The sequence below is a fragment of the Lytechinus variegatus genome, chromosome 19 (genome assembly GCF_018143015.1).
Source record: "Lytechinus variegatus isolate NC3 chromosome 19, Lvar_3.0, whole genome shotgun sequence".
NCBI lineage: Eukaryota > Metazoa > Echinodermata > Echinoidea > Temnopleuroida > Toxopneustidae > Lytechinus > Lytechinus variegatus.
The window spans coordinates 15262838-15281794 of record NC_054758.1 but is presented as its reverse complement, the minus strand read 5'-3'; the positions used below and the strand labels follow the sequence as shown (position 1 = coordinate 15281794).

Below are 18957 nucleotides of genomic sequence, written 5' to 3'. Positions count from 1 at the left end.
CAAGCTTACATAACACTTTTAAACAAAAATATTTGAGTACCAATATATTCTTGAAAAGACAGGAAATTTCTTGTGAAAGTTGCTATGGAGCATATTCAGAAATGGCTTATCAATTAAATTGAAACTTTTTATTCAAACAAATAGAAAGAAGGCTTTTACCCAAATCTTTATTTCTCTATTAAAATGTATGCAATATGTCATAGTTCGTCCATGAGTTTCAGTCCAAAATATTTTTCGAGCTGTTTCTTCCGGAGGTAATTAGTGAACGCAAGTTCTTCTTTTGTTATCAACTGACAATCCCGGTCGTTTCTTGCCGAGTCTTTCACTTTATAACTCTTGATATCTACACCATCCGGGTGCCACACAGCATTGAGAATTTCTGTCTGGACACATCGGTCGGCCATTCTCTTATTCAACTCCTCGAGTTTGGCTACTTCCTCCCGCATGCGGTCTTCTCCAAATTTTTTCACCTTCCTCCAGAACGTCTCGTTAAAGAAACGATATAACTTGGTGTTCCCGTCATTCCACTTTCGTATTCTCTCTGCCGTTTCGTCAGATAGTTTATTGATGAAAGAGGTGGCACGGCCATTCACCACGAAGTAGGAGACGTCTTCAATATCCCAGCACATGAGTTCTTTAAGCAGGATCAGTGACTCGGAGAAGTACTCCATGATCATGACGAGCTCGAATTCGGAGGCCGTCCTGTGGATCATTTCCTCGATGACCTTGGGATCGGCCTTTTCGATATCATCAAGACCAAGCTCAAAGAGCATACTGTCTTTGGCGTAGCATCCGGTGCCCTCGTATCCATAACTGTTGGATCGGCCATACTGTTGCGGGTTCTCCAGGAAGGTTTCTAAGGGAACGCCGAAACGCTCGTCGTAACGGAAGTAGGTGTACAAGGATTCGAAGAGGGTGGTCGGGTCCCGGATAATAGTCACATATGTAGAGTCAGCCGGCAACAAAGAATCAAATCCTGTAGGAAGCAAGCAAAATGTGCAGAAGGGTAATAACTAATTAGGAGAGCGCTTCATCGACAGTTTTCGTCCCACAAGTTGTCCGATCGGACAGCTTTCCTTGATGGTGATGGGCTAAGAAAAATTATTCCTATGGTAACTGTCGTAAACAATATATTCCGGCAAAAGAAAAACAACATCCGACGAGACTTTATGAAACGCTCCCCTCAATAATTTATTTTTTAATGAGACATATCGTGTACAAAAAGTACGAAAATATGAAATAATTGTGATTTCATGTAACATAAGGAAACGGCAAGTGGTGTCATAACGTCATCAACCCAACTTTTGCCTATTTATGGCGGCATGCATATAACTGTTTTGCTAATAATGCTAATCTAACCTTTAAAAATAAATAAACAACTTCGTTATTTGTTATGAGATTTTGATATATTAAGCGTTTCGCCCTTCGGATTTTACTCGAGATACAATTATTTTCAGCCCTGAGTAACCATTGCAGTTAACCAGATGGGCTATAACTTGTTTTTTACTTAATGCGAAGCATGTTATGATGCTTATTGAATTTTTTTCAGGGCTTCTTCGTGAAATACTATTGCAGCACCACACTGTAAAGGCTGCGGTGTTGAAACTGACACCAATTGGTGTTAATAGAGAACCACACCTTGAGGTGTTAAAATTACACCCTAGAGATTAAACATAACACCAAAGTGTAAATGTAGCAACAAAAGGTGTTGTTATAACACCTATAAGTGTAAAACTAACACCACCACGTTAACACCGGTGTAAAATAACTGGTGTGGTCCTCCATCTCCATCCTCATCTCCATCTTCATACTAAAATATTGCATGAATTCACGTTTCGTATTTGAAAATATATGCCCATTCTGCTTTATAAATTCATTAATTAATTCAATTAGTATAAGTTTGGGATTGTCATTGTTTCAAGCAATCTGCTTATGATGATAATCCTCCTGCAAATTGTGAATATCATATAGTTAATCATTTCTGTCTGGGATTATCTTTTTAGTACTCTTTATTTATGATTCATGCCAAATATGCTAACATATTATGTTTATTATGTTATGAAAAATGTATTATACGAATGTTATGGATGCAGAAGAAAACAATAAATCAAATCAAAATCTATGTACACCGGTTAACACCACAGTTTTCTGCCGTGTAGCAGCATGAAGGGCTCCAAAGCTCAGAACTTTTGCAAACTTCTACAAAATTACCCAATACCTTTACGTATATCAATATCAACAGAATATATTTTTGTATCATTATACACATGTCGTGTTATATGCCTTGTCCGGATGATACGATTCTTAATCAAAAGCTTTTTTTTGTTGGGGGGGGGGGTCTTCAATCTTTCTGATTATTTGTTTTCTTTCTCTGATATCCGTTCTCCATATCTTTCCTCATTTCTATTCAATAATACTATACTACCTACTCAATTTTCCTCACATGGATTAGGAAAAAAATCGTTAAAATAATGGCCTAACAGAAAAATAAATACCTCTAAATGTCCGTTCTCCATATCTTACCTCTTCCCCTTTTCTTTTCACTATTACTATATTACCTACTCAATTTTCCTCTCATTTATCAGAAGAAAAAAATCTTCGTTAAAATAATGGTATGTAACAGGTCAAAATGAACTGTTTATTGAAAATTCATATATTTTCATTACTCTTAATAATTCGTCTGTAAGTAATAGATGCCTTTAGAGGAAGTGCACAAGAAGTAGTAAAAAAATAGAAATGTTAAACAATCTTCATGCTTTTTAGGAAGTATGATTCACACTCTTTCTGGGTAAGAGTGATGCTGAATGGTCTTTGGGTCAAAACATCACATTCCAGAGCTATGAGCTTGTATTATGGTCAAGGCTTATGGAGAGTGATGACTGCATAAAAGGGAGAGAGGAGTTTGCTCCAATTCACTCCTGCACTGCACCCCATTCATGGGGCAGGCAGAGAGGCTTCTTCATTTTCGGGTCAGAATTATAGGTATTTGACATGACATTCGTGTAGCGGGTGAGGTGTTTCAGAGAGGAAATAATATGGTCCTCTAGGCCAGATTGCCAGGGTTTTTTTTTTAATTTCTTTATCTTTTGTTCCTGTACTTGGAAATTGTGGAATTTTGTATATAACGACTCATCGATATTAAACGAACCGAAACACAAGGAATGGTGTCGTGTGTCATCTTTCTGCATCAGTTTCCGCGTGTTACAAAGTGGCGTTGTCAGCAGGATCGATGTTCGTCGTTGGATACAACCAAGTTCAAACCCTGACAATCTGAGGAGCTCATCCGTCTGTTTGGACATCTTGTATGTGTAAATATGAACGTAGCGTTAAGTTTAGGATGTATTTGTGTGTGTGCGAAGTGTGAATGTTGTAGCCAAAATGTAGTTTGGTTTAAAATAATGTGGGGCTTCAAGTGTATTTGATAGGGATTAGTAGTGGAAAGGTATTTTATGAGATACCCTGTAAGAGTTTTCAGATGAAATGGCTTTGGTCAAGGGAATACTGAGTACTGTTCAAGGTTCATTTTGTGTTGTCATGGTAATGCTGTGTTTTGGAACAGTCCATGCCCCCTTTCTTATGTAATTTTGGCTGGTTGGATGGGAACCACACATTGGGGTGTAGGAGGCCAGAGACACCAGTATTTTATATGTTGATAGGAGGAAGAACAGTATGTGCAGAGTAAGCTCTGGGTTTGGCATACATGCAACTAATGAATAGTTGAGGCGTTTCTTTGTCTGATACTTGAAGTTTGTTAACTCTTTAATTTTTGTTTTGGGTCTTGATTAATATTTGGTTTAATTAAGCTACGGCGTGAATTAATGTTAATTGCTTGATCCAGAATGTGTATTTGATAGTTTTATAGGGCTACTTTGGAAAAAGTAGGGGAGCCCACATGTTGATGAAAGTGTTTTACTTTTATGTGTCTGTGTGTTATAATGGTTATCATATTGTAATATGCTGATCTTTCTGATTTGTAACTGGGATTTGGCTAGGAGTACTGCTAGGTTTAGTCAGGATAAAGTATCAATGTTAATTTCGAGAACCTCAATCTGAGACCGGGATTGCATTAGAGGGATACTGGAGTGACTATTGGGGCAGTAAGGTTTTTCTCTTTACCTTTGTTTTTCTGTTAACCTTCGAGGCCGGAAAGGATGCAGTGGTAGTTGAGAAAATTAGTCATAAGTTATGAGATATTTCGGTATGTTATATTGGTGAACCATTGTTCCATTGGAAATTGCTAAGATTTGGGAAAACATTTAGTAATTGTTATTTGTTTATTGTCTTGTAATTCTTTAACAGTTTGAATCAGCTTGAAGTATAAGTAGGTATATTTTGGGAGGTTTAAGGATGACATTGTAGTGATTGATTTACTGGCTATAATTATATAATGGTCTGTTATTCGTTGAGATACATGGATTGTGAAGGTTTATGTCGATAACTAAACAATTGGTTGGTATAAACTCTGGAGCTGTTAGGATCAGTTAGGAAGCACTTGGAATGTTAATGCTAGGAACCTCAATATGAGACTAGTATTACATAATAAGGAGTGTACTTGAAAACTGAAACAGTTGAGTTTTTGCACTAGATATGTTTTCTGTGTTTATTTTCGTCACGGGACCAGGAAGTTCGTATTAGTGGTGCGGGTTCGCCAATACCGTGTTATTGCCGAGATTTTTATATTCTGTATCGGGTGATTACTGGCTTTATGTATTTGGTGTCATGATCAATTGTAAATGGGTTTGTTCTGTAACTGGGAACAAGAATCTCTGGGTAGAGTTATCTAAAGTAGGACTTTAATTTTTGTAATAATTTTGGTATAGTGAGTGCCGGGACGTCACTCAATTAAGTAGGGGAGTATGTAACAGGTCAAAATGAACTGTTTATTGAAAATTCATATATTTTCATTACTCTTAATAATTCGTCTGTAAGTAATAGATGCCTTTAGAGGAAGTGCACAAGAAGTAGTAAAAAAATAGAAATGTTAAACAATCTTCATGCTTTTTAGGAAGTATGATTCACACTCTTTCTGGGTAAGAGTGATGCTGAATGGTCTTTGGGTCAAAACATCACATTCCAGAGCTATGAGCTTGTATTATGGTCAAGGCTTATGGGGAGTGATGACTGCATAAAAGGGAGAGAGGAGTTTGCTCCAATTCACTCCTGCACTGCACCCCATTCATGGGGCAGGCAGAGAGGCTTCTTCATTTTCGGGTCAGAATTATAGGTATTTGACATGACATTCGTGTAGCGGGTGAGGTGTTTCAGAGAGGAAATAATATGGTCCTCTAGGCCAGATTGCCAGGGGTTTTTTTTAATTTCTTTATCTTTTGTTCCTGTACTTGGAAATTGTGGAATTTTGTATATAACGACTCATCGATATTAAACGAACCGAAACACAAGGAATGGTGTCGTGTGTCATCTTTCTGCATCAGTTTCCGTGTGTTACAGGTATAACAGAAAAATCAATCCCTTTAAATTCGCAAAGGTGATCACACACTATTCCGTCAATAAGCACGAGAAGAGAGAGGAAAGGATCGATACAAGTTAAAGATTCGTGGATACATGTTGTACTACAGAAAAATACAATACAGTCCTATATATGGTTACGAGACCATTTTTATAAGAAATATGTACATAAATCTAAAGGGCCGAAAGGGCATGTTGCTATACCCTCGACCAACCAGATATGCTTGTTATCATTAGTGACTTGCTACCCAAAACCAACAATAAGTCGACCAAAATGAATATTGATATTTTTATTGACCTTGAAAATTAATTTCCTAAGCTTTAAATTATATGTTAACATTGACCAAAAATAACTATTACAAGTACTTGATTGAGTGCAGAGGAAATTCAGCAAGAGCGTAGAAAACAAGGTTTGAAGTTTGCATGGGGTCTACTCAAGCATGAGATGTGCATACTGTGTAATCTCAGTGAAACTTCCAAGCAGTCCGAGAAAAATAGTGTCCAATAAACTCTTGTTTCTTTTCCTATATTCAATTTCATGACTTTGAATTTTCGCAGTATGATGAAGAAGAATTGTGTATCAAATGAGCCATTTTTTCTTATTTTGGGCTATTGGAGACTAAATTACTATTTTCGCTATTTACAGAGAACCTTACCTGGCGACTTTTTGGTGGTTTTGGGGTGGTAGGTCAATATGCTGAATTCTCTTCTCTGGTTATGATATCCACCAGAACACGTCCGCACATGGATTGTTTTAATAGGAAGGGGTGAAAGTGGAGCGTTGTGGCCCAGCGGATTAGTCTTCTGACTTTGAAACAGAGGGTCGTGGGTTCAAATCCCAGCCATGCCGTAATTTCCTTCAGCAAGAAACTCATCCACATTGTGCTGCACTCAACCCAGGTAAGGTGAATGGGTACCCGGTAAGAAGAAATTCCATGAATGCTTGAGCGCCTAGGCAGCTCAGCTAAAGCCAGGGTAATAATAATAGCAGGGCCCGATGGTAGAACAGTTTCCGAACCTGAAGTGAACTACATTATTATATATTATTTAAGTGGAGGGCAAAAAAAAAGGTTTTGGGGCAAGGGGGCATTACTCTATAATACTTTTTTATTTTCTCCTTTTTTGGGCCCCACCACCAAAATTGCTGCCACTTATGCTCCTTGCATGTGAACAATGATCTTACCTTCTTTGCTATATCGCGTGTGGTGGCAGAGAATGTTGTAGTCGTGACCAGGAAAAGACTTCACCAAGTCCCTGCTTAATCTCAGATGTGTCTGGCTGAACACGTTCGAGCGCCACGGAAGTACAAAATTCAGATTGTGTCTGTCGCCGTATCGCATCAGGATGTTCTGCATGGTGCTGCTGCCGCACTTGTGCATCTTGAAGAACCCGATGTTGTTCTTCCGCGTGCATTCCCGTCGAGAAGGTCTTGATTCCTGTAGGTGTTTCACAAAGTGTTAAGTGGAATATTTACACCCCATGTTTACACCCCCAAAAATGAACGTGTTTTTTGCTTTTAATTTTTATTTCAGGATATCAAATGGCCTTCATTAGTTACAGTGACCGCTTTTTCCTTGTCAAATATTGGGGACAATATACTCTCAATGTGCACCCAAATATGAATCCCGTATCGGCGGAAGACTAGGAAGAATGTCCCGTTTTCGTCCTCGCGCTTTTACACTGTAAAATTGAAGTGCTAATTTAGCACTTACAGTGCTTGTATAGCTACTGCACCTTGAGTGCTGATTTTCTAGTGTAAATTTAAACAAGAAAATTAGCACTCGTAGTGCAGTCATTATTCAAGCACTGAAAGTGCTAAATTAGCACTTCATTTTTTACAGTGTATAGTGCTCTCTTTTTTTCTCGTGCACTGCAAAAACTCCGGTGTTGATTGAACACCAGGCCGGAATCTGTGTCCACACCAGAGAAGTTTTAAAACAATCCCAGTTTGGAATAAAAACCTATGCTGTTTTAATACTAATTGGTGTTGTATAAACACCTATCTGGTGTTAGACCAAAATGAAACTGGTGTTGTTTAACACTTCTCTGGTGTGGAAATAAATACAAATTTGAACTAGACAAATCAGCACTCCGATCTGCAGTCACTATACACGCTCTTTAAGAGCTAAATTAGCACTTCATTTTTTAGAGTGTAGATTCCGTGCTGGTGTTAAATCAACATCTGAGTTTTTGCAATGTGATATTTGTCGGACCTAGTCTAGTGAACGGAAAATTATGTTATATTTGCCAACTGTACGATTTCCATTATTTTGCTCATTTTCTTTCTCCTATTTTATTCATCTTTCGTTCTCTCTCTTTATTATTTTTTTCTTCATTTTCTTCTATTCTCCTCCTTTTTGGTTTTTCTTTCTTATTCTCCCAATTTTCTCCCTTTTTAAAAAAATACGACAATACCAGCATGTTAACAGTGGTAAGTAATTGATATCAGTAACCAGTAGAACATTCTAATGGGGTGTTGCAAGAAACTTGCGATCAATTGCAAGTCTATTTTTGGTCCCTAATTAAATCATATGCCTTGCAATTAATTGCAAATTCGCGATTGATTGCTAATCGGCTCCTTAAAACAAGAAGTTCAATTTGATTTCCTAGAGCTAACGTTGATCTATCAGTTGTAAAATTGCAACATTATTATAAATGAAAAAGAAAATGATTCTTACTTTAGAATGTTCTCGACCAGATTCCTCAGTCTTATAGTTTCTGCAAAATCAATGATATCATTAATACAAACTATAACTTTCTAAATCCTTCCAAAGCCTTAAGCATAATTTTTTTTAAATAAAATTTTATACAGACACTTGAATTGTCATTTGATAGGATCCTTTTTGAAATCCTAGTCCAGGATAGGCCTCATTGAAAAGTGACCAAACCTTGTTTTTTCATATATACAATATTTGTTTATATTTTCTTGTCAATTCGAGGGTGCTGATTACGAATCTGAATGATGCCACTCGTGTAACCTTGAGCATTTTCTGCAAATTGACAAAATTGAATGTGGCCGCCAAAATATGCAAATAACCCATGAAAACCACAAAATTGCCCGCACATTGGTTATAAAATGGATGCATTTGTGTTGCAGGAGTGAAATACTCTCTGAAAAAACGATTTTTGACAAAAAAACAGGCTGTCATAGATCCTGTATTGATATAATTGGGGGAAATCTAAATTTCTTAAGTGAGCACTAAATGCAAGTAATTGTGATTTTTAGTGAAATAATGGATGAAAACATGATTGCTAACGAAATGTATCATTTGTTATGTCATGTATGTAATAAATGAAGCATTTTAATACTCAAAAGGTCACTAAATGCCCTGACAGTATTATGTACAATGTTAATGGGGACAAAATCACAAGAGTAAGTACTAAAATGCACATTACTAGTATTAAGATAAGCGAGTGGAACACTGGCTAAAATAGTACTTTTTAACGAAATATAAATGCAATTTATGTGATAAATGCTGTATATTAAAATGGCCGCCATAATTAAGCCCATTATACATTATGTACAATGCGACTGTAGAAATCTATTTTCACAAGAGTAAGAACTAAGAGCTATAAAATGCATGTAATTGTGATCACCGAATAAAATAATGTCTGAAAACATGTTTTCTAGCAAAACATATCACTTATTTTGTCATGCATGAGATTAATGTTGTATTGTAAAACTCAAAATGGCCCCTATAGGCCCTAACAGTATTATCTACAATGTAAATGGGGACATATAATTTTGTAAGAATTTGGAGTTACTTGACTGTGAAATCCATAATGATAAAACATTATTTGAAAACATGATTTTTATGAAATATAGCATTTCTTCTGCCATGTAAGTGATAAATACTGTATTCTGACATTCAAAATAGCTGGTACAAGCTATGACTAAATTATGTTACATGCGTACATAGGGAATCTTCTTTTGACAAGAGTGAGAATCATAAAATGCATGTAACTGTGATGTCTGAGTAAATATTGTCTTAACATGATTTCTAAGTACATACATCGCATATTGGTCATGGAGGTAATAAATGCTGTACTTTGAAATTCAAAATGGCTGCTATATGCCCTAAAAGTATTATGTACATTGTAATTTGGGACATATAATTTTGACAGAATTTGGCTTTGCTTGACTATAAGCATTGCATATAATTGTGATGTAAAGAGTAGATATTCTCTAAAACCATGGTTCCTAAAGAGGTATATTATACGGTGCATTTAAGGTGATAAATGCTGCATTCTGAAATGGAAAATGGCCTCGATCCATGGGTCCTTATTGTATTATACAATTTGAATGAGGACAGATAATTTTCACAAAAGGGTATATGGCGGCCATTTTGAAATATAACCTTTATCCCCTAAATTGTAGATGATATGATATAAGAAAAAACAGAATTGATAAAAGAGGTGGAGGTGTTTGCATTTATGCCAAAAAATCATTAAATATTATTGATAGATGTGACCTGCTTACCGACACTACTATTGTAATGATTCTCATTGAAATTAAATGTAAATCTACAAATATTTTTACCTGCAGAATTGATAAAGGAGGTGTTTGCATTTATGCCAAAAAAAAATCATTAAATATTGATAGATGTGACCTGCTTACCGACACTACTATTGTAATGGTTCTCATTGAAATTAATTGTAAATCTACAAATATTTTTACCTGCTTGCGTGTATCGTTCGCCTTATACAGGCACCAATTTCCTGAATAATCTTTCCAATGTTTTAGAAAAAAATATAATTGATGATAAAGAGCTGATAATTCGAGGCGACTTTAATGTTGATTATCTTAGTCAATGGAAATAGCACAATAGTACATTCTATTGAATGTGTGTCCCCACTACTGCAACTTATTAAAAGGCCAACTCGTGTTAACTACTGCACATTCGTCCACTTGTATTGACCTAATTCTTTCCACTATACCAAATTCCCATTCTTACTAGTGATGTATGTGAAATATTACTCAGTGATCATTTCATGATTTTTACCAGTGTTGACTATGATTTCAAACGGTCTGGTCATAAGATGATAAGCTTCCGAGCATGTAATGGATTTAATTTGGATGACTTTTTAAGCGACATATCCAAATGTAATCGTCTTATGAATGATTTTACTCTCGAAACTAAACACATTTGATGATATTTGGCTTTCTTGGATCAATGCCCTTTTAGGCATTTGCAATAAACATGCTCCTTTCGAATGTTCACGAGTTAAGAACAGATACAGTCCTAGGTTATTCATAAACAAAAGGAACTTTTTAAAACGCAAAGCTAAATGTAACCATTCTTTTGAAGAATATCGTAAGCATGGTAAGCAACGTAATCTTGTGACCAGTATTCGAAAGGCTGTAAGGTTGAGTATTTCAGTGAGGTATCTTATGGGTTAAGTAATAACCCTAAAAAACTGTGGACTAAATTAAGTCAAGCCACTGGTAATTCCAAGTTCTTGAGTGACATTAATAATGATATATCTCCTTATGATTTAATTATTTCTTTTTATTAACGTTGGTCAAAATATTAATAAAAGCATTTCCCATATAAAAAAGTGTTGGAAAAATCCACGTGAATTGAAGTTTTGTGAAATTTCAGAGAATGATGTTTTAAATTGTTTGAAAGATTTACCAAGTACACGTAGAAGCAACATTGATGTGTTAGGAATTGACTGTAAATTGTTCAATGTTGCTGCTCCATTACATAACGAAGAGTTTAACCAATATCTTTTAAAGGACAAGTCCACCCCAACAAAAACTTGATTTGAATAAAGAGAAAAAATTCAACAAGCATAACACTGAAAATTTCATCAAATCGGATGTAAAATAAGAAAGTTATGGCATTTCAAAGTTTCGCTTATTTTCAACAAAATAGTTATATGAACGAGCCAGTTACATCCAAATGAGAGAGTTGATGACATCGCTCACTCGCTATTTCTTTTGTATTTTATTATATGAATTATATGAAAATAAGCGAAACTTTGAAATGTCATAACTTTCTTATTTTACATCCGATTTAGATGAAATTTTCAGCATTGTGCTTGTCTGATTTTTCTCTATTGATTTAAATCATCATCATTCTGAGGTGGACTTGACCTTTAATTTCTCACTGAAAAATGGGTTTATATTTGATGACTGAAAATACGCAAGTTAATCTACAAAGGAAAGGGAAACAGGGATTTTCCTTCCCATCGTCATTTTTCAAGCAATCTGCTCATGATGACTGACAATCCTTCTCCTGCAAATTGTGAATATCATATATTTAATCATTTTTGTCTGGAATTATCTTTTTAGTACTCTTTATTTATGATTCATGCCAAAATGCTAACATGTTTATTATGTTATGAAAAATGTATTATACGAATGTTATGGATGCAGAAGAAAACAATAAATCAAACTATAGGCCAGTTTCTGTTGTCTCACATTAGACAAAATAATGGAAAACTGGCACTCAAACAATTCATGTCATACCTAATGGATCATGATTTTATCACAGTGGAACAGTCGGCATTCTTAAAAAATCACTCAACCATTACACAGAGTTAAAATACTATACTAACACTCTCCATGCATGTACCATATAGTTTATGTGAACCCTGAACATGGAAACCAATCATGATGTGTAACGGTCTAATATCCAGTCTTTATTCAATGAAAATTGGACAATTTGGGAAGAGTTCCCTTTGCGACAGCCACCCAAAATTGAAAATGAAAATATGAAGGAGGTTCAAAATAATATCTAGCCCTAATAAAGAACATGTTTCACATGATGGGACAGTGGAAATGAATACAAAAATATGGTATTATTCCTTGACCTTTTTTTTCATTTTCCTTGTAAATCGTTGAATTTTCAAAATTCGTTGAAAATTTCCTTCTGACGTCAACAATTCCCAAACAAGGAAAGTTCCATGAATGTGGAAATACTGGTATGCATAATGCTGGAAATATTCTTACCTTTCAAACTGCCGGATGCCCGCATGCTCACGAAAGAGGAGAAATACCCCCACCATAGCACCAGTCATCAAAATCAGTAAAACATGCTTGAGAAAGATATGCGACATGTTCAGCTGCAAGAACTATTACCTACTTCCCCACCCCGGTCCCCAACCAACCAACTCGTGGAGATAAACAAACCGTCCACTATTTGGAGATTCATGGAGTCCAAAGAAAGCCGATATGGTCCATACGCGTAATCATATTGGTTGAGGTGATTTGAACAGTATCAGAACGAACTTCATCATTTTTTTACAGAAAAAAGGGGGATAATAGGAGTAGGCTATTGTGTATTTCCTAAGCAGACAAGGGTGATATGGTATCAGGCGACAAAGGCATACACGCGTTGGGTAGTCCACAAGGTAGTCATCGAGTTTGCAATGCACCAGTGTGTATCAAAATGAATAATAGAATAGCTTCCGTTTGGAACAATTATGACGAAACCACCACAGCAATCGGCATATTAATATCACGGATGTAATGGCGGACGCCCGTGCCTTTCTCATCACGTTTATGCTAGTTTTGGTAACGATATCAAAATGATGAACAGCTGCTTTCAAAGGCGGTATTGGACCAACTAGACGGCGCATAATTTACAAAAAGCCTTTGCTAGCGAATGCAAGGCAGATAAACGTAACACCGAACAAGCACACTAATAATATTTACGAAATCGGAATAATAAAAAAGAGGGTTTTTTTACATTTTGATTATGTCGGTTATTTCTCACAAAGAGCAATGTTCGCAACACAGTGAAATGCAAATAAAAGAGTCGATGGTCTCAGACACTCAGTGTTTCTTCTACTTTAATATTTCCTGAATTCAATTTTAGCAGATTTTAAAGGAAACTGATCATTCTGTCATAAAATGTTAATATAAAGGCAATTCCCCATTTTGAGGGAGGAATCCAGATTTATTCTGAATGAGAAAATAATTCATGTAAAAATATATATAGTTTGTGTCATGGTGTCATTGTTTTCCTCATTTACTTACCGACTAGTGTTATGCATATACTGTTTTGTGATGATTTTAACACTGTTTGAAATGCAGACAAAACTTTCTCATTTTACATCCGCTTGTGATGAACTTGCTAGGCGGACTTGATATCTTTCATAATCAGGGCCGTCGCTAGAGGGGGGGGGGGGGGGGTGGGGGTGATTGTCACCTTTTGCATGATTTTTTTTTACTAGTGAAGACACTTATTTTGTCCTGATCTTACTCCTTTGCAGAGGCGTCGATTATGGGGGGGGCAGGGGGGGCGATCGCCCCACCAATGAAAATATTGGGGGGCAAACATATCGTTTTGCCCCCCCCCCCCCAATAATTCCGCATGTGCTAAAAATAAAATCAGATTGTAATGTTACACAGAAATCAGCAAGCGAGATTAAAATACACAACTCGTTCTTCGTCTAAAATCTTGCTCAAAATGTTCACTTTTAAGATTGGAATATCAAAAAATTTCAGCTCGCGCTTCGCGCTCGCATCATTTCTGTAACAAAAACCTATACTCTCCATGATTAAATAGGTGAATATGGTCCCGTTTTCAGTTCTAAACTCAAAAGAACTCCCACTTTGACTTGCAATAATCTTTTGTTGGATATATATATCTTGTTCTTTATTAAAAACGTCCATTAAACTCAATTTTTTTTTCAGATCGAAATATCAAAATTTTCAGCTCGCGCTTCGCGCTCGCATTAATCTGCTGGTGAGATATGTATATATATATATATATGTGTGTGTGTGTGTGTGTGTGTGTGTATACATATATATATATATGTACACATAAATATAGGCATATGTGTGAGTTTGTTTTGTGTGATCGAGCGCTTTTGGAAAATTGATTCATGATTTTGCCCCCCCAATCTGAAAAATGGATCGACGCCCCTGCTCCTTTGTTGCATATAATGTTTAACCAGCTGCTTACATTCCTCAGGTGCTGTAGTGTAGGGAGCTTGCACACAAAAAAACTGCTGCTGCATTGTTAGGAGCTTGCACAAAATGAGGTCTCTGCTTTGTTAGGTAACAGTAATTTTATCCCCCCCCCCAAAAAAAAAAAGGAATGCAATTATATTGTTTTCTGTTGCTTGGCGATAGGGACAGGTTAGTTAGTCTGGGCAAACCCTTCACTCGAAATAAGGGTCTGAATGCGCAGCCTACTCATGCCTTGTGAACAGCAAGTTTTGTATGTGCTAGTCTTTACTTGGAGGCACACTTGTTGATCAAAGTTCCAATGAGGGTCTGTGCCTGCAGACTAGGGACAGGTAGTGAGATTATTGGTTAGAAATTGAGGTGTGTGTTCGATCGAGTGAGCATTTTGAGCAAAATACCCCCGAGCAGATCACATTTTAACCTTGTTGGCATGGTTGGGGAAGGTTGTGTTTTCACTTCTTCCTGTGTTGCTGAGGTGCCTCGAGTGTTGAGACCGGTGTGAAGGGGGTCTAGAGATTCAACACAGCATTTACAAGCTGGCTAATCCTAAAATCTTTCACATGGCTGCCACACACCCCATGATCAGCAACAAGGACCGGAATTACCAAGATATCTGTAGGTCTCACAGGCCTAATTCATTCCCCATAGACTCATGTGTTAAATTGGCACTTTAAAAAATTCATTAAAAATAAGGATGAAATTCGGGGGTCGAATGTTTACTACCAGTGGATAGGATTTATATCTGGCAATCCATATCTGACCAGAAAAGGGTCCCTCGACCGGCTCATTTTAAAAATAAATTGGCGTGTTTGAAGACACCGTCGGGGGAGCAGATTCATCAACTGAAACAGCAAAATAGCCCTTATCCTTCCGCCAGTCAAAATATAGTCCAAAATTGGTGATATTTCTTCCCCAATTAGGGAAAAGGAAGTTCAGTAATTACCAAAAATAGAATCAGTGTTAGATGGACAATCATATGCATACACTTTGTCAATCAGCCATATCAAAATAAAAAAATAGCAATGGGTTGGCTCGAATGAATATCTATGGCCTACCACTAGTAATTAGGCCCGTGAGACCCTAAGTTTTGTATCTGGTTCTTTTTGTCGTCTCGCCCACCAGAGGTGAAGGCGAGACTTGGGGTCCAAATGTCGTCCGTCTGTCCCGGGCTCCCGGCGTCCGTCACAAACTTTGTGACACATAACTCCACCAAACTTGGATGGTAGATGGACTTGGGAGACCTGCATGTTATGCTGCTGTTGAGGTCGCATGGTAAGGTCAAAGGTCATTTTCAGGTCAATGTTAAAGTTTACAGTGCCGGCCGCGGGAAACGTCACGCCCGAGCACGCAAACAGCCTAGGGGGCTTTCGCGTCTAACCGAGGGTATTCAAGGGGAGCAGTCTAGGGCGTTTAGACGGGCCCGCGGTTTCCCGCGTGCTATATAATATTGGCCGTGCCCGCACTTACCCTCGAAAATCCGAGGGTACGTACATTGCACTATGTTTACATGTACATGTACTTCGATTATCTTGTGATAGACCATTATGCAGTTATGTTTTTAAACTAGCGTGATCGGGATCTATTGTAGGTTGAATTTTTGATTTAAGACGTTATTTGTTTTCTTTTCTTTTATTCTTTAATTTCTGTTTCCCTTTTAATTCTTTTCCCTTATTATTTCTTTCCCTTCTTTCCTTCCCTGTTTCCTTTCCGTTTTTCTTCTGTCTTTGTTTCTTTCAAATAATGAAGGAATTATTTTTCTTTCTTTTCACCTCGGCTGGAACGTCGAAGCTATTATCGCAATGAATCTAAACTTTTCGACATATAGATACATGCATATACTCTCGGACGAAGGCCTTCTCCGAGTCTTGACATTTTTTCAGTGCTCATTTATCATTTCTTTTCGCTGGAATAGTCACAATGATCGTTGATTACGATACAACGTTACGACGTGTTTATGACATCGGTCATGCGCGAGGTCGACTCATGATATTTCACCGCCTCCTTTTTGTGCCACGATCTTTCTTTGATTTCTTTAAAGGGGGTTGTCGATTACGATCCGACGTTGGTGTGTTCTTTCGACATCACATCATGCACGGAAGGCAAGAGCCCCACTTATTGTCATTTTATCTCATTTCGGTATTGATATTTAAAAACTTTATCATAATAAGCGGGGTATATAGGGGGCCGGGGGGAGCAAAAAAAAAACCTCTCATATTGGGGAAAATTGTTCTTTCTCACATCATAAAAAGTAGACGCGCAAAAAGCGAACCCCAGCAAAACTGGTTGTGCTCATCGATTTTTTTTTATTTGGTTCTTTTGTTATTGTGCAGTCTGGGAGAGTCTTGCTCCCCGTCCACGCCGACCCCTCTCCTTTGATCACATCCGCTTCCCAATTTATGACAGGATGTTCTTAGAAATGGGGGGGGGGGGTATTAATTATCTGATGCGTCAACAACAATGAATAAGGATATTCTTTTCAATTCGGTTCAAGTCGGGTCTTTAAAACCCCCACCCTGTAAAAAGTATAAATTTACCCCAATGTTGCAGATTTAACAAGTTTGTCTTTTTGCTAAAACATCTGATTACATTATCTGCTCTCGATTGTAGTGTTAGTTACATCGGTAGATATTCGGATTGGGAAGATAATAATAATTAACATAATCAAAGTAAAGATTACTTGTCCAACGCATTTATTACGCGCAATTTTATAAAAAGTTATAGATGGGTTTAAAACGAATATTAATATCCTTGATACACTTATATGATGATCGTCGAAGTAAAGATTAACCTATCATGTTTACGAACTGCAGTTTTATATTGATAGATTAGTTGGATATCATTTATGGTCTAGACATTGTTTCAATTATTTCATTTCAGTAAAACAATATTTTCCTTCGAATATATTTTGTTATATGAATTGGAAATGATAAAACGAAATCACAAAACCAAACCACAGCTTGGTACAATACATAATTCAGTGTTATATGGAAGATAAAAATAATAATACATGAGATTTGTAAATCGCACTTTCCATCTTGATTAGATGCTCAATGTGCTCCAGAGCAGAACAACAAAACTATTTGCATATATGTAACTATGAAAAACTTTCCTAACGCATTTAGCTTAAATGCTTAAACCCAAGCAAAAGTATGTTTTTGAAAGCTACTATGACGTGTTGTATGGAATGGGTACTTAGCGAGTTAATTATCACTTGCCGACAAAGCAAGAATGGAGCTATACAAACCCTTCTTTTCTTTTATTAAGAATTTTAGCGGGTGCTCACGTAAACGCTAACTATCAAACCTAACTTCTTTTCGGGGAACAAAGGAGTTAGTCGAGCCAAGTTGAAGAATAAAAGCCCGTCCGGGTTCACCTCTATACAATATAGTCGAAAATCCCTTTAATCATCACGCTCGATATCCCCCGCTATATTTTCTCTTTCTCTCCCTTTCCCCTCCTTTTTACCCCCCCCCCCCCATTTATTCACTCTTTTCCTTCTTGCTCCCCTTCATATTTTTCTCTTTTTCCCTCCTTCTGCTGTCCCTGTATATATTTTTTCCCTTCCTTCTTTTTTCCCTTTCCTTTATCCCTTCTGTTCCCTTTTCCCCTTCCTTTTCTGTGCCCCCTTTCACTCCTTGATTTGTTTCTCCCCTTTATTTTCTATTGCTTTCCCTTCCCCTTCTTTTGTAATACCCCCTCCGTTATATTGCGAAACAACAGTTTCTTGTATTCTATAGAAATGTATAAGTAGCTTAATTTAACATAGCATTATATGTTGGGAAGAGAGAATGAGTAGTTTTATAACTAAACGATAAATGAAAATTAATTTGATGATGAGAGGTGCATATGAAAATGATGTCCACAGATAAACATCGGGAAAAGATGAGAGCTAGTGGTTGAGATAGATAAAGGTAAATCAGGAAGGGGATAAAAAATGATGAAAATTAGAGAGGGGTTCCAGTATTTTGATAAGAATAGTCGTATCCTTTTCTTTCCTTTTCCTTGTTTCTTTTCTTAGTCCCTTTCCCTCTCTCTTTCTCGCCTTCAGTAACTTTTATCCCCGCTATTTCATCTTTCTCAATTTTCCCTTCCTTTTTAATTACTCACCCCTTATTCCTTCTTTTTATCCTTCTTTCTTTTATTTGCCTTCCACCTTCCCTCTTTTCTTTCTATCTCACCTTCGCTTTTTTTCATCACCTCTGTTTTCTTTCTCTCTAGGTTCTTCTTCTTTTAATTTCCCCCTTCTCCATTTTACCTTTTCTCTCTTTCTCTTCTTCACCCCCCCCCCCCTCTACTCTCTTTCTCCCCTTTCCCCTTCTCTCAGTCCGGGCTCCCAGTTTTCTATTTCTTTTATCAGCCTCTTATTACCTTTTGCTTCCGATTTGAAAGATAGTTTTCGAAAAGTTTTAGTGTTACAGTGCCGGCCGCGGGAAACGTCACAGTGCCCCGGGGATAGACGCGGGCGGTTCCCTAGGGCAATAATTTTCTAGGGGAGTGGACGCGGGCGTCTTCCCGCGTCCGCTCCCCTCAAATGCCCGCTACGGGCTACCGCGTCCGCCCTAGGGGGC

The 18957-nt window shown here is 37.2% G+C and overlaps 1 protein-coding gene across 1 annotated transcript; it reads right to left on the bottom strand.

The window, feature by feature from the left end:
• Positions 1-148: 148 nt before the first annotated feature.
• LOC121405941 (galactosylceramide sulfotransferase-like) lies at positions 149-13035 on the bottom strand. Its single transcript, XM_041596932.1, has 4 exons — positions 12425-13035; positions 8145-8184; positions 6650-6902; positions 149-976 (listed from the first exon to the last, which is right to left on the bottom strand). The coding sequence occupies exons 1-4, from the start codon at positions 12529-12531 to the stop codon at positions 198-200; spliced, it is 1179 nt and encodes a 392-aa protein (XP_041452866.1). The 5' UTR covers positions 12532-13035; the 3' UTR covers positions 149-197.
• Positions 13036-18957: the final 5922 nt, after the last annotated feature.

Bases quoted from the DNA above. Each gene is read 5' to 3' on its own strand.
- LOC121405941 (XM_041596932.1), bottom strand. From the start codon at position 12,531: ATGTCGCATATCTTTCTCAAGCATGTTTTACTGATTTTGATGACTGGT. The intron at 8,185-12,424 runs GTAAGAATATTT...TTGATTTTGCAG, and splicing joins GGCATCCGGCAGTTTGAAAG to AAACTATAAGACTGAGGAAT. The intron at 6,903-8,144 runs GTAAGAATCATT...AAACACCTACAG, and splicing joins CTGGTCGAGAACATTCTAAA to GAATCAAGACCTTCTCGACG.